The sequence below is a fragment of the Peromyscus californicus genome, unplaced genomic scaffold, assembly GCF_007827085.1.
Source record: "Peromyscus californicus insignis strain IS unplaced genomic scaffold, ASM782708v3 Scaffold_9__1_contigs__length_137607984, whole genome shotgun sequence".
Classification (NCBI taxonomy): domain Eukaryota; kingdom Metazoa; phylum Chordata; class Mammalia; order Rodentia; family Cricetidae; genus Peromyscus; species Peromyscus californicus.
Genome location: NW_026294617.1, coordinates 129,844,442 through 129,860,215, shown reverse-complemented (window position 1 = coordinate 129,860,215; position 15,774 = coordinate 129,844,442). Strand labels below are relative to the sequence as shown.

General features: G+C 45.9%; 1 protein-coding gene across 7 annotated transcripts in view; it reads left to right on the top strand.

Moving 5' to 3' along the window:
- Positions 1–6,217: 6,217 nt before the first annotated feature.
- The window catches only part of Nexn (nexilin F-actin binding protein), a 33,529-nt gene continuing 23,972 nt past the window's right edge, over positions 6,218–15,774 (top strand). For 3 of the 7 annotated variants that reach the window (XM_052730929.1, XM_052730924.1, XM_052730923.1), the window contains exon 1: positions 6,300–6,784. In XM_052730929.1, coding sequence (XP_052586889.1) covers positions 6,663–6,784 — 122 coding nt within the window. In that variant the 5' untranslated portion in view covers positions 6,300–6,662. The other 4 variants (XM_052730928.1, XM_052730925.1, XM_052730926.1 and 1 more) reach the window with 4 other exon arrangements.

The following is a 15,774-nucleotide window of genomic DNA, read 5'->3' as shown; positions in this document are numbered from 1 at the left end:
TGATCGGGCTGTACAGATTTGGGGTCTTTTCAGGTTCTTTGACTTTTGTACATCAAAACCGTCAGAACCCTGCAGTAACCATCATTCGGGCAAGGAAGGGCTGGATTCTATTACAGCAAAGGAAAAGAGCACACCTTCCTGATGGCGCTTTTTATCCTTTGCTTAAAAGGCACAGCAGAGCCGCTGCTACGTCAAATACCACCTCAGCATCCTGCTTTTAACTGTCCATATACCACCAGAAGCTTCCACAGGCACATTTTTATATACGGAGTTTCAGAGCTTGGTAACTGGCTGTGAGATAACACCGCAGTACCTGCACACACAGCCACCGGGAACGAGCGGGTCCTCCAGCCCAGCGGATGCTGCTCAACCTCCTTAAGACAATGGGGAAAAGAGCAGTGAGAAAGGAGCGGCTCTTACACTTACACGGCTGCAGGAGGCAGGCGACAGAGCACTGACTGGCCTTCCCTCGGCCTCATACTGCTTTTTGAGACAGGGTCTTAGGTGTTGACCAAGGCTTGTCACACACTCCTGGGTTCAGGGGCTGCTCAGTCTCCCGAGTGGGTGAAACTACAGGCACTTAATGTGAGGAGTGTCCCACAGTTTAACAGCTTGAAACAATGAACACTCGAGGGCCGCTGGGCCCACGATGGCCGGCCTGCTGCTTCTGACTCAGGGTCTCTCCTAAGGACGCAGGAAACTAAAAGCCTGACTGGGGATAACTGTGGTTTGGATTTGCCGTGCTCCCCAAAGGTCACGTGCTGGAAGCTTCTCTCATGTGGCACTGTTGTGATTGATTGGACCTTCAGACGGTGGGGCCTCACTGAAAGGAGAGAAGTTGCATGGCCTCTGGGGCGGTCAGGCTCCGCCCCCTGGGCAGTTAGGCTCCGCCCTCTGGAGCGTGGTCAGTGCAGCCAGCAGGCATGGTCTGCATGAGAGTTACTTCCTGAGAGCAGGGTGCTCTAAAGGAGGACTGTGCATGTGTGGAAGTGAGAGGACGGCATCAGGTACCAGTCCTCACCTTCCACTGTGAGACAGGGTCTCCTTATTCACAGGCTAGGGGCCTTATAACTTCCAGCAGTTCTCTGTTATCTTAGCAGAGGAGCGCCCAGGGATAACAGACCCACGCCTGCACTGGCGATCGGAGCTCAGGTGGTCAGGCTAGCACCGCGAGCGCTCTGCCCACTGACATCTCCCGGCCTTGGCAATGCCTAGACTTGGGATGCTGTTGCTTCTGCCGGATGCCAACCCTGACAGTGTGGGAGAGCACTACACAGTCTAATTACCAGCAGGCAAGATCATTCAGAATGTTCTTGCTGGCTGAATACCACAGTACAGAAGCATACATTCAGCCTGAGAGATGGCTTGTCTGGTAAAAGCACTTGCCATTCAAGTCTGACCAGCTGAATTTGATCCCCAGATCCTTTGGGGAATGAAAGACTACTGAAAGTTGTCCCCTGACCTCCATGTGCACACACACACACACACACACACACACACACACACACACACTGATAATCTTTCAAAATAAATCATACAAAAATAACGTAGCAACTTTAGCTTAATTTTAGTTTAGTTTTATTGAAACAGGGTCTTAATGTGTAGCCTGGCTGGCCTGGAACTCACTATATAAACTTGGTTAGTCTCCAACTTACAGAGATCCACCTGCCTCTGCCTCCCTCCTAGGTGTTGGGATTAACATGGTACACATCACATGCTTGCTACTTTAATTTTAAATGAGTAAATGTACATTCTTTGGCAGGTCTTCTGTTACAGCTTCAAGACTATTGGAGCATTGGTCCACACCGTTCCAAGATGCATTTGTTGCATAAGCTACACTCCCTTTCAGCCATCACTTGGAGTTTCAGAAATATATGTGTATATATATATATATATATATATATATATATATATATGTATATGTATGTATATGTATATATATATGCATATCTCAGGGTGTCACATGCTAAGCATGTGCTCTACCAATGTGCATCCTGCACCCTACACATCTCTAACTTTTTCTTCTTTGACAGGGTGTCACTATGTAGCCCAGGCTAGCCTGGAACACACTATGTAGACCAAGCTTTAGGTGTCTGATTGCCTCTGTCTCCCCACTTCATGTGCCCCCATACCCATATCTTGTTTGTTGTCATCACTTACTTTTGAAACTATATTTTAATCATAACATCTCTCCTTCCCCTATCCCCCTGCAAACTGTCCTGTATGCACCTTCCCGTTCCTTCAAATTCACGGTCTCTTTTCTTCATCAGTTGTTATGTAAGTATTTGTAAATTCATATATATGTTCCTAAATATAACCTGTTCGGTCATATGATGTTACTTGTATGTGTGTTTTCAGGGTTAACTGCTGGGCACTGCACAGCCAATTGCATCCCTTACTTTTCAAAGTGAGAAATCCTTTAGAAACATAGAGGGCAATGGCTGGAGGCTCTCACTAGCTTTATGTTTCTACCCAGGATTTTACATTTGTACTCTCCAGGCTTGAGGGGTAAGTTTTACAAGCTATTTGCCTTTACCAGTTCATTTCAAAGCTTTAAGTTTGTTTCTGTATTTACTGTTGTGATGTTGTCTAATTTGAAAGGAGGCTACAGGGACAGCTCAGTGTTAGCGCACTCAGTACATTTAAGGTCCCAGGTTTGAAGCCCAATACCATAAACTATAACTAATACAGGTTGAGAACAGACCCAGTTGATTTGCAGTAAATACAACAGGTATTCATATACATATTTGCACATCTTGGGTGTGGTAGTTTGAATGTAATTGACCCCCATCAGCTCATAGGGAGTGGCACTATTAGGAGTTGTGGCTTTGTTGGAGTAGGTGTGACCTTGTTGGAGGAAGTGTGTCTCTGTGGAGGTGGGCCGTGAGCTCTCATATATGCTCAAGCCATGCCCAGTGTCCCAGACCACTTCCTCTGAAACTGTAAGCCACCCAGGTAAATGTCTCCTTTATCAGAGTTGCCGTGGTCAAGGTGTCTCTTCACAGCCATGGAAACCCTGACTAAGACACTGGGTTTCTAGCAATGTTGAATTTAGATGTCAAAACTTAATCTACCTGATCTCCACTCACAGTTGTCTTCCACAAGGATTCCCCACCTTGAAGACCCAAATCTTCTCTTCATATCTGGCAGACCGTCTGGTCACACAAGTCCACCAGTTCTATCTGAAATGTGCCTCGAATTTCTCATTCCCTTTCCAGCCACCAAACGCCAATTACCTTTCATCTTGATTCTGTGGACCCCTCTTGATCTGTCTCCCACTTCCTCCCTCACCCCATCTGTCTATTTGCAACACTTGAGCCAAAACAAATATGCTGCAAGCAGGTCCTAGCCTGCCACCACTTGGTTTAAGACACACTGGTGGCCACCTGTCTTAGAGTAGAATCAAACTCATCCCATGCCCTACAAAAGCTTCTGTGTACTCTGGCCCTGCCCACCTCCTCTCTGGCTATTTCACCCTCCGGGTCCTAAGCTTCACCCATGCAAGCTCCTTGTTTTTCCTAGCACTTCCTAGGTAGGATCCCTCTGTGGACTAACTCTTCCACAGATATTCACATCTGAAATTCTTTGCATGGCTCACTGCCTCCTGTGGTGATGTGGCTCCCTTCATTCATATGAACTGTGTGGTAAGAGGAGGTAGTAGGACCTTTAAAGCCTTTGGGGAGGAGTTGCTAGGGCTGAGGAGTGAGCTCAGTCAGAAAACTGTTTGCCCTGGGAGCCTGAGGACCCATGGTCAGTCTTTAGTACCTACACATAAGAATGTCAGGCATGGCAGTGCTCACTTGGGGAAGTGGAAACAGGGCGGTCCTGGAGCTGGATGCTTCAGCCAGTCTAACATAACTGATGAGTTCCGGGCCAGTAAGACCCTGTCTCAAAAAAGAAGTGGATGGTTTTCCTAAGCATAAAATACCTGAGGTGGTTCTCTGACCTCCTTGTGCACACATATACCAATATATACATGCATGAACACCACACACACATACAAAAAAAAAAAAAAAGTTGGGGTCTAGAGAGGTCATTACTGGCCCTCCTATACTCCGCTTTCCTCTGTCCATGTGTGATCTCTCCTACAAATTCTGTGCCAGTGTGCCATCTGAAATAATGTCCACATCAGACTCAAGCTGACCCCAGAATCATGTAAGGAGGAGTAGCTATGAGTTACACGGCCTCGGATATTTTGTTGCATTGACAAAACACACACGTAAGTGCCTGGCTTTCCTTGAGACTTCTCTCCTGAGACACTTTGTAGCCCATAGAATTATGACATGCACCCAGCCAGTTCCTTCTTCCCTGTGGAGCAGGCTAAGTGCTACCGTAGTTCACTGGTGTGCTTATCTCCTCCTTGCATGGGAATCTGCTCCTTGAGAGCAGGAGTTTTGTCACTTGACGTCTGCAACTGATTGTTGAATGAATGACGAAACCATGGGAGAATGACGTGGCAGCCTATGCTGCTGTGCCACGGCTCCTCCTTTCCTACCCTGACCAAAGGAGAAAGGCTTTATTTGGCTCACGGTTCCAGGTTCCAGTCCATCATTTTGGGGTAGTCATAGTCATATCCACAGTTGAACGCAGAGAAAGTTGGGGCATGACAGCTGTGGTGACACACCTTTAATCCTAGCAGAGGCCAACCTGGACTACATATCCAGTTCCAGGCCAGCTAAGGTTCCATAGTGAGACCCTGTCTTTAAAAAAAGACAAAAAGGGCTGGAGAAACGGCTCTGTGGTTAAGAGCACTGACTGCTCTCCCAGAGAACCCAGGTTCAATTCCCAGCACCCACATGGCAATTCACAACTGTCTATAACTCTAAGAGCTGACATCCTCACACAGACATACATGCAGACAAAACACCAATGCACATAAAGACAATTTTTTTAAGTCAGAGAGAGTGAATGCATGTATGCTCACTCAAACCCTGGACATAATGCCCCCCACACACACCTTGAAGGTGCTTCTCCCCACCTAAAGTAACCCAGTTAAACTCCCACAGGTGCTGGGCCCACAGGCCGACTGTGTCTACAATCCCTCATGAACTCTTCCCAGGTGATTCTACAGCAGCGGTTCTCAACGTCCTAATGCTGCGACCCTTTACTACAGTTCCTCATGCTGTGCTGACCCCCAGCCATAACATTTTTGTGGCTACTTCATAACCAACTTTGCTACTGTTATGAATCGTATGTAAATATCTGTGTTTTCTGATGGTCTTAGGCAACCCCTGTGAAAGGGTCCTTTGACCCTCCAAGGAGTCCGGCCCCACATGTTGAGAACCACTATTCTAGAGGGTTCTGCTGACAATAAAACTCCCGGTGGCACGCCAGGATTCTCTCCGTGTTTTATGGAGAGAATGAAAAACTTAGCATAATCTGATGAGGCTATTGGGCAGAAATACAAAACCTCATCCTTTAAATCTCAGAATAAAGACACAATTACAGTTTAAGTGCACAGCGAGGTAAAGACGCCAGCAGCATCTACGATGGACATGGAGAGCCGTGCGAGGCCAGGCTTCCTGGAGGAGGCAACGTTCAATAGGAGCTTATGTGAGGATGTGGAGAGTCCCAGGAACTGAAGAGGTGAGGCTACTGAGGGGGAAAGAGGCAAGGCTGCTCCTCCAGGCCGCCTATCGCGTTTTCCCTCCTGCTGAGTGGTGAGGGATGGGAGAGCAAACAGCGGTCTTCAGCAGAAGGCAACATCACCTGCCTTCGATCGCCCCAGGTGGAACCAGAAGTGGCTACCTTTGTCCCTGGGTTACCTACCTCTGACTTTTCTTTACCTTATGGATTTCCAAGAGACGGCCTATGGAAGCTCAGGCTGTCCTCAAACTCTCCGTGTAGTGAAGGCTAACTCTGAACCCCTGGTCTTGTCTTCACCTAAGTGCTGGGATGGGGCACCACACCTGGCTAACTTGTTTCGTTAATGCTGGTTTTGTTTTGTGCAGTACTGGGGGGTTGAACCTGGGGCCTTATTTGTGTGACACAAGAGCGTGCGCGCGCGCAGACACACACACACACACACACACACACACACACACACACACACACACACGCACAGTTTGGTTTGTTGTTTTAATGCAGTGAGGAACTGAGGGCCTCTGCTTACTCAAACAGGCCTAGGCTGGGCTAGCCTTTCACAGGCAAGTGTGGTTTCCCTGCAGGCCTGTGCTAACACTCACGTGCTTTTGGATGGTGGGAAAGAGCTGAGTTGGTTTGCCTTCAACTAAAGAAAGGTGAGCGGTTGCGTAGACTCATGGTCTGCCTTCAACTAAGGAAAAGTGAGCGGTGCGTAGACTCATATCCCACTACCTAAGCGTCTTTCTTCACCTGTCTCTTCCGAGTTAAGGAGGAGCAGCACATCCACTGTTTTCACGGTGCCGCCCCATTCCATCAGTAGAAAGGGAGAAGCTGGTCAAAGGCACCGAGTTTTTATGGGCTACTAGGGCAGGTAGCGAACCCGAGGGCAGAGCCGGCCCGTTGCCAGGAGGCAGCCTGGAGTGGCAGCCACCGCCCCTCTTCCTTCTGGGTGACTCTCCACCCCTCTCGGAGAGCTGCGGCGGCGGTGGGGGTTGGGGACTGGCCTGGCGTCCCGGAACAGCTGCAGCGGGCGCTGGGCCCGTCTGGAATGCGGGAGCAGGCTGCGCACCAGGACTTTTATGGAAACTTGCTGCTGGCGCGCCGCGGCCAGAGGGCTCGGGGTGGCTGGAGCGGCGTGGGCAGCGCGCAGAGCCGGACGCGCAGGAGCAGCGGGAGCAGCGGTGCGGCGCCCCGGCGGCAGGCGGGTAGGAGGGCTGGGTGGGGCGGACACGGCGGGGCTCCGGGCCGGCGGGGAGCACTGCGCTCGGCCGGGCCGGCCTCGGCTGCGGGGGGCGCGGGGTGGGGGGGCGGTGTCCCTGACCAGCTTTTGCTCCACCTGCATCTGGATGGCTGAGTCTGGGCGAGAGCGTCTCCAGGGAGCCGAGTGTGTGTCCACTCCTCCGCCGGGGACCCTCAGGGTCGGAGCGGGTGAGTTCACTGTGGCACCCAACACGTGCCCACCGCGGTCTCCGCCAGCACTGGCTGTGGTTTTAAAGAAATTGCTGATGGGTCCCTGTGGAAACTGGGGAACGAGGGATTTATAGCCTGCCATCCCCGGTCTCCAAATTGCTCCCCATCGCCAAGACTGGGATATGCTTGGAGGTTGAGCTGCTAGCTCTAAGAGTCGGAGTGAAGACACCGTGTGAATAAATTGTGAGATGTTCAAGTGCAATGTATGCATATACATATATACACACACACGCGAATGTTTGTGAGAGAGAGTGAGGGAGTGAAAAATGATCAAGTTGAGAGATTAGGTGATACGCATTTTATTTTTAAGGCCACAATGTGGTCAAGGAGTTGAGCGTAGATAATGTGGTAAAAATAGCATATGGTACGCCCTCACAAAGTGACTGCCCTTGGAAAATGACAGGCAGGCAGAGAAAAGAAGCCACTGACCAGTCCTCTGACCAAAGTGACGGACGGCCATTCCTCAGCCAAATTTTGTTAATGAGTTTATACAAAAAGGGCCTATTGCGCGAGTCACAGCAGAAGTATGTCTCGATGAAATGAACTCACATTTTTAGATTGGCTTGGTCACACGAAATTGAACGAACTACATACAAGTTTCCCCAGTATTATTGTTTTATAGGTTAAACTGCTGCTATAAGACAATTCAAACTGCATCTCTGATTTTTTTTTTCCGTTTTGGGGTGTTTGTATGAGGAAAGTACATAATTAAGGGAAGTCTTGTCTTTTCTTGGGGAGGGGGGCTGTAGTATATGCAGACTGTTTGATGTAGTTGGTTCCTGCTAGGCAAACGCTCCCGCCACTGAGTTGTTTCATATCCCTCTTTTTGTTTTTGAGACAGAATCTGATTAGGTTGTCCAGGCTAGCCTTGGACACACTCTGTAGTATAGGCGGGACTGTGATCCCCCTGTCTCAGCCTTCAGAGTAGTTGGAATTACAGGCCTGTACCCTCAGACCCAGCTCAGCATTCTGTCTCTTGCTTGATGCTTCTGAGGAATCATTTAAAGAGAAATGTGTGCAATTTTTAATTTTACCTGCAACAGTTGACTTAGAGAGCAGAACGCAAAAACTGCAACAAAATTATTTTAAATCTAGTTTTCCTTCTAGCAGCTTTTGATGCAATCCGGTTTTAATAGATTTAATAGCTTCCAGTGACGCTGAGTGAGGAGCAATTATTTCCTGCTTACCTTAAAATGGAATCTGTGCTATTTTAGAAATTTTGACATGTAAGGCTGATCATTGTCAAAATGTATGTCATCTTGAGAAGACTATATTTAGCATCAGCTGAGGAATTCGTTATCTGGGTTTCACTTGAAGCTTTTAGGTTAGAGCTGCATTTGTGAGCAGCATGGAAACTGTGTGTGTACATTTGGGAGAGATTAGCTGCAGATTTAGTTCGCTTAGAACGAAGTTTCTGAAACGATAGTCTCCATTTGTGGGGAGAGAGCTCTGTTATCTTTGAAACCCCTAAAAGAATATAAAGTATTTAAAAACCATGTCAGTTATAGATACCTACGAGAGTAAAGATAGGGTGACTGTAAAACAGCGGAGCACTGGCATGTGTGTATGCGTGTTTATAGAAATCTCTTGGTGTCCTTTCGTTATGTAGCTATACACAAAGCATCTTGGTTCCCTTTATAATTCAGAGGGGAATGACTTGCTTCCGACCAACAGTCGCACGTGTCTGCTCTTGTCTGACCACTCTGGTCGACATCACCTGTGTATTTTCTTTCATAGTCTTTCTTCTGGTTTTCTTAGTTACATAGTGCATACATTTGAAATTGCTACTTTTTAAATATCCACAGTGCAGTGTGGCTTATCTCATGGTAGTGTTTTTATTATTATTTTATGAGTGTTTTGATTCCATGTATGTGTGCACTGTGCATGCAGTGCCCACAGAGGCCAGGAGAGGGCATCCAAACCCCTGGAACTGCTCCTCTGTAAGAGGAGCAAGAACTCCGGTTGCTGAGCCATCTCTCCGACTCCTGGTAGTGTACATTTTGGTAATGGTGCTGTTCTGGGGACAGAAATCAGTGCCTTGCACATCCCTGGCCTATACCTGGCTGCTGCCGTGGCAGTGTGCTTTCTACACTTTAAAAATGGGTGGATTTAAACTCAGAAATCTATGTTAATTATACATCATAATTGTATCAAAAAATAACAGATACACACATGCACACACACACACACACACACACACACACACACACACACACACACGGGTGAAATGATGAGGAAAGCTGAGTGTGGTGGTTCACACCTTCAATCTCAGCACTCAAGAGGCAGAAGCAGGTGGATCTCTGAGTTTGAGGCCAGCATGGTCGGTACATTAAATTCCAGGATAGAGAGACATTGCCTCAAAAAAAAAATCCTTCTTGGGTAGTGTTAGGGAATGGGGAGAGGAAGCTAACACTCGTGGACTGACTGTGTCAGTTTGTCACCCAGAGCAGGAGATAGCCATGAATTGGTAGCTAAAACAAATCAAATGATTTTAACTGTGGAATTTAGAAAGCATGGGATGGGATTTCGGCAAGGAAAGTCCCTCCTAGGACCTCTAGTCCTTGTTCCATTTATTTCTAGTGGGGTGTGTGTGTGTGTGTGTGTCTGGCCTCTAGAGCTTGCTCATTGTCTCACCTCTGTTAACTCCACACAGCTGGAGTCAGTCATCTGAGGAGAGCCTGGATTAGGTTGGCCTGTGGGAAAGTCTGTGGGTCATTATCCTGACTACTGAAGCAGGAGGGCCCCTCCACAGTAGGCAGGTGCTCCTGGGCTGAATAAGAATGCTAGCGAAGCATAAGTCCTCAGTGGTTCCTGCCCTGACTTCCCTCAGTGAGGGTTTGTGACCTGGACAGGTAAGCCAAATTAACCTTTTCATTCCCAAGCTGTTTTCAATCAGAGTGTTTTATCACAGTAACAAAATGAAACTTAAAATGACCATGAAAGGAAGTACTTATTATTCTACCCCGCTACCCCCGACTTGTTAGTCAGAATTGCAGGTCTTCCCATCCAAACTGTGGTTCTGGGTGAAGACTGTCTTCCATTTTAGATAGGGTAAGGAAGCCCAAACCTCTCCAGCAATTACCACAACTCCCGAATTTCCTGAAGGCAATTTCCTGTCCCAGTTTCTGATTGTGATGTTGTGTTGAGTATAAGCCTGGCCCATTTTATTTTCTATTATCATAGGTGAGTAGTTATCTTGAGGCTCCTTTGGCAGAATTACTCATGTCTTGTTTCGGCTGATCATGGATCCTATCATTGTCCCTTACCTCTACCATCTGTCTACTTGCTCAAGTCTGACATGAGCTTGTCCTGTGTCCTGAGTGGTGTGAAAACACTAACAGCATTGAGGGGCACATCAGGTTTACTTACCAGGGCTCCAGAGTGGTAAATACATGTTGAAAAGTATCACAGCCATGTAAAGGCCGGATGTTACAGTTATTACAGAAGAATGTTAAAACAAGCTGCAATTGGTTTTATGGGGGGTTTTGGACATCTCACTATTTTACAATATGTCCTAATTCACATTAGCTGTGAATTTGATGGCCTGGAGTCACCTGGAAAGAGTTTCAGTTGAGTTTTCCTCACGTCAGTCGGTGGACATGTCTGTGCGAGATTGTCTTAATTGACGTGGGAGGACCCAGGGTGTCCTGGGCAGTATAAAGCTAGCTGTTGTGATTGAGAGAGTTGAGACAAGGACCCAGGTTGTCCTGGGCAGTATAAAGTTAGCTGTGACTGAGAGCCGAGACAAGACGGCAGCAGTGTTCCCTCACAGTTCCTGCCTCCTGCCCAGCTTGAGCTCCTTCTCTAATTTTCTTTGGTGACAGTGACCCGGAAGTGTAAGCTAAGTAGAATCTTTCCCTGCCGGCATTGCTTTTGGTCAGTGTTTTATTGAAACAACAGGACACCAGAGTGGTAAGACCTGATTTCCTCCTTTTGAGCTGTGATGAAGTATATGGCAGGTTTCATTTTACTTTATAATTGTTCTTTTACCAAGAGAAGGCCTTAGCTATGAAGTCCTTTACCAGCCTTGAACTTATGGGTCCTGCCTCAGGCTTCTGAGTGCTGAACAAGGCACGAGCTGTCCTACATGTTTGTAATTTTTACTAATTAAATATGAAACGGCTATATTTAAGTTTTTTTTTCTTTTTATTATTTGAGCCAGGGTCTTGCTGTGTAGCCAAGGCTAGCCTGGAGGTAATAGAAGTCATCCCTTGGCTTCCCAGGTGCTGCAATTATAGACCTGCACTACCTATGGCTATCTAAATGTATGTTTTTTTGTACAAGTAAAAAATGATAACACATTTAGTCTTAAATTTTGTGACATTCAAAACAATTTTGTTGTGTCTTTCAAAGAGTTAGGTTTTAACATTTATTTGTATATAGTTAAGTTTTTGATTTAAAACTTCCTTGAAAAGCTGAGACAAAGCCATGCATGACAGTAGATATGTTGATCTCAACACTGGGAGGATGAAGGAGTATCGAAAGACCAGGCCTAATCTACAAAATGAGTTCAGGCCAGCCAGTGCTACAAAGTGAGACCATGCCTCCAAAATAAATCAATAAAAAAGGAAAGAAGTCACAGGCCAACCTGGCTGACAGAGCAAACCCCTGCATCCCTGCACCCCTGCATCAAAGGGAGGTGGGGCCCTGAGACAAGGATTGTCCGTGGCTGCCACTGTCTGGAAAGTTTTGTTCTCCTAAGATTATTAGCAATACAATCACAGTACATAATGGACAGCTATGATTTCAAATTCTTTGTGTGCATTACTTGCTGTTCTTGAAATGCTTTGGTTGCATATCTAAAATGTGAGGGAAATGAAACAGAGAAAACGGAGAGGTTGAACGTAGGTCCAGCAGCTCTGGACCAAGAGCTGTTAGAGGTGGGGTGGGAGTGAAGTTCTGTGGTGGAGTGCATGTATGTGAAGCCCTGAGCTCCCACAGCCTGAGGAACAATGACCTGCAGCCGGGCAGAGGGCTCAGTCAGTGAAGCACCGGCTGTGCAAGCATGGGGGAGGACCTGGGTTCAAATCCCCAGAGGCCATGGAGAGCCCATGGTCGCTCACATCAGTACTCCCAGCATTCCTGCAGGGAGGTGGGAAGCAACAGAAACAAGCCAATCCTTGGAGCCCAAGGGCCAGGTAGTGTGGCACAGGCAGCAGCCAACAAGAAAGCCATCTCAAACAAAGGAGAAAGTGAAGGCTGCCCCGACTGACACACAGATGCTGTGGCACAGACAAGGCTGAATTCAAACACACAAATACATACACACACAAAGTAAGATATACAAAAAGGGATGCTACACCTAGTGTCATGACTAATTCTTTTTGAAGATGTATTTTATTATTTGTGTGAATGAGTATATCTGTATGAGTGCAAGTGCCAGCAGAGGCCAGAAGAGGGTGTCCTTACCCAGGAACTGAGTTATAGACAGTTGTGAGCTGCCATATGGCTGCTGGGAATTGAACCTGGGTCCTCTGGAAGAGCAGCTGAACCATTTCTCCAGCTCACGTTCTTGATAGTTCAAGGGGCTTGCCGGTGTTTACCTTTAGAACTACATAGGGTGGCACTATCATGCTGCTGCTGCCCCTGTGTGGCAGACAATGATATTGCACCTGTCTGTTCAAACGCAAAAGTCACTTTAACACTAGCATCAGAAAAACTCGTGTGCTCCTAGATATAAAGTCCTTTGGTATTTAGTTACTGAGCATAGAAAGGAATTTAAACCAATTTTCATTTAGCATTCTAAATATAGTGAGTAGATCTCAGTCTCAGATTTTACTTTCTAGAATGAGAATTGACTTGATTTGATAGGATACTCTTTGCTGTCGTTCGGTGCCTCTCAAAAGATGTTCTCAGTACCACAGGGTCACTGACACCACCATTTCCCAACTATTTTCTTTATAGATTTCAATTAAGACAACATATCATAGTAATTCAATGTAGAAGCAGATATAAGAATGTGTTTCTCTCTTGTTAAGTTTTCAAAACTATAAAACAATACTGCTTCCCATGCTATCTTTATTTTGGAAAATAGTTACTTTCATGGTGTTTTATGGTGATAATAATGTTTGTAATTTTATTTCAGTGAACAAATATATTTATTTCATCATCATATTTGTAGATAAATTTATATAAATGAAACTTACCCAGCATCTTCAAAAACAGGCCTGTACTTGAATCCTGAGCCACAGATGTTCAAACTCCTCCTTCATGTGGAGCTTCACTGTGACATCTTTATATTAGTAATGTATTTTCTGATCTCAGAACAGAAACTTTGGCTGGAGAGATGGCTCAACAGATAAAGGTGCTCACTGCCATGCCTGGGGACCTGACTTCCATGCCTGAGATCCACATGATAGAAGGAGAGAGCAGAGGGTTTTCCTTTGACCTCCAGATGTGTTTTGTGCACAGGCATGCCCACAGGCATACACAAATAAGTGAATAAATAATTTCTGTGAGAGTCTTATATTTTTTATAGTTCTGTGGTATCCTGTCTAGACTTTGAATTCTATGAGAACAGATAGCTTATCCTGTTTGTCATTATATAATAGGACCATGGACTGATCCTAACAGACTGTAGAAAGATGCTCAGCAAACATTTCTGAATTTACATGTTTATTAATTTTTTAAAGATTTATTTATTTTATTTTATGTATATGAGTGTTTTGCCTACATGTATGTCTGTGCACCATGTACATGCCTGGTGTCTGCAGAAACCAGAAGAGGGTGTTGGATTCTCTGGAACTGGAGTTAACAGATAGTTCAAGGCAGCAATATAGGTGCTGGGAACTGAATCCAGGTCCTCTGCAGGAGCAGACAGTGCTATTAACTGCTGAGCCATCTCTCCAGCACCCATGCTTATCTATTTTATCTTTTAAAAATCACTATGTCTTGAAAAACAAAACAGTCATTGTCAGTGGGAGTGGGGCATGCTATAGTGTGTGGGTACAGGTCAGAGGACAATTTCCTGGTATCTGTAGCTTGAGTTTTCCTGCCTGGCCCACAGTCAGGACAAATCTCTCTCACCCGCCAGTTCCACAGCCGCTCAAACCCGACCAAGTAAACACAGAGACTTATATTGGTTACAAACTGTATGGCCATGGCAGGCTTCTTGCTAACTGTTCTTACAGCTTAAATTATCCATTTCCATTAATCTATACCTTGCCACGTGGCTCATGGCTTGCCAGTATCTTTACATGCTGTTTCTCATCATGGCGGCTGGCAGTGTCTCTCTGACTCAGCCTTCCACTTCCCAGCTCTATTCTCCTCCTTGTCCCGCCTATACTTCCTGCCTGGCCACTGCCAATCAGTGATTTATTCATTGACCAATCAGCAACACATTTGACATATAGACCATCCCACATCAGGTATCCACGCTCTTCCCACCTTATGTGGGTTCCAGGACTGGAACTCAGGTGGCCGTTACCCCTGAGTCCTCTCACCAGCCTCCACCTTAGGCAATTTCCTCATTTCTTGGTTCTGTCATATTCATCAGCTTTAAAACTATAAAATGGGAGCCTCTTGGTACACAGCACACGTCACGTGGTTTGTTTCCATCACTTAGCACACAGCACACACATTGTTTCCATCCTTCTTCTTAACTTAGCACAGAAGCTCTCAGTCTTTCCTGACGGCTTGTTTGTGTTTGTTTGTTTTGTTTTAAATCCTTATATTTAAGCCGGGTGGTGGTGGTGGTGGTGGTGGTGGTGGTGGTGGTGGTGGTGGTGCACGCCTTTAATCCCAGCACTCAGGAGGCAAAGGCAGGTAGATCTCTGAGTTCAAGGCCAGCCTGGTCTACAGAGTGAGCTCCAGGACAGGCTCCAAAACTACACAGAGAAACCCTGTCTTGAAACACACACACACACACACACACACACACACACACACACACACACAAATCCTTATATTTGTGCTGGGTGTGGTGGCACACTCTTTAATCCTAGCATTCAGGAGGCAGAGGCAGGTGGATCTCCATTTTTTTAAGACCAGCCTAGTCTATATGATGAGTTCCAGCAGAGCCAGGGCAATGTAGCGAGACCCTGTATTTTTGTCTTTTTTTAAAAAGGACCTTTTCATTGCTTATTTTATAACATCATCAAATGGACCTTACCACCTGTTTTGAGTGGTTAACTTAGTCTTTTCCCTGGCAGGGACATGATTGGATAGGAGGGTGTCCTGCACACATCATGTGAGCATGTGCTGTGGTAACTGGATAAGATAGATGGAAAGTGTGTATAAAGTAGAGGCATCTGAAGAATATGCTACACTGAAATACACATTATACAAGATACATGAAACAGACTGTTTGGTTTAAGACAAGTTGACCGCTGTTGGAACCTGGGTATGGATCTGTGAGGATTCATATCAGAGGTTTCTAATTTTATATGCAGAAAAATTTTCAAATATAAAGGTAAAAAAATATAGGCTTATAGTGTATAAGATGTTTAACATTATATATTTAAAACTTGTCAGATATACCTAGAAACCTAAGCAGATTTAAAAATCTTATACTAAAGGAGGAGAAACCATGTTTAAAGGTAACATACAGAATATCAATTTTATTATTTAATTTTGGAAAGTATGTCATTTGTAAAGAAATGACTTTCAAAAGGTCTTGGAGGTAGGTATCGGTTACTGAATGTATTTTTTAGGATGGAGGAAGGAAAACCTGGAGTCTGCGGTAACCTGCAAGAGGCTCAGCTGAGGACTCTTCATTCTGGC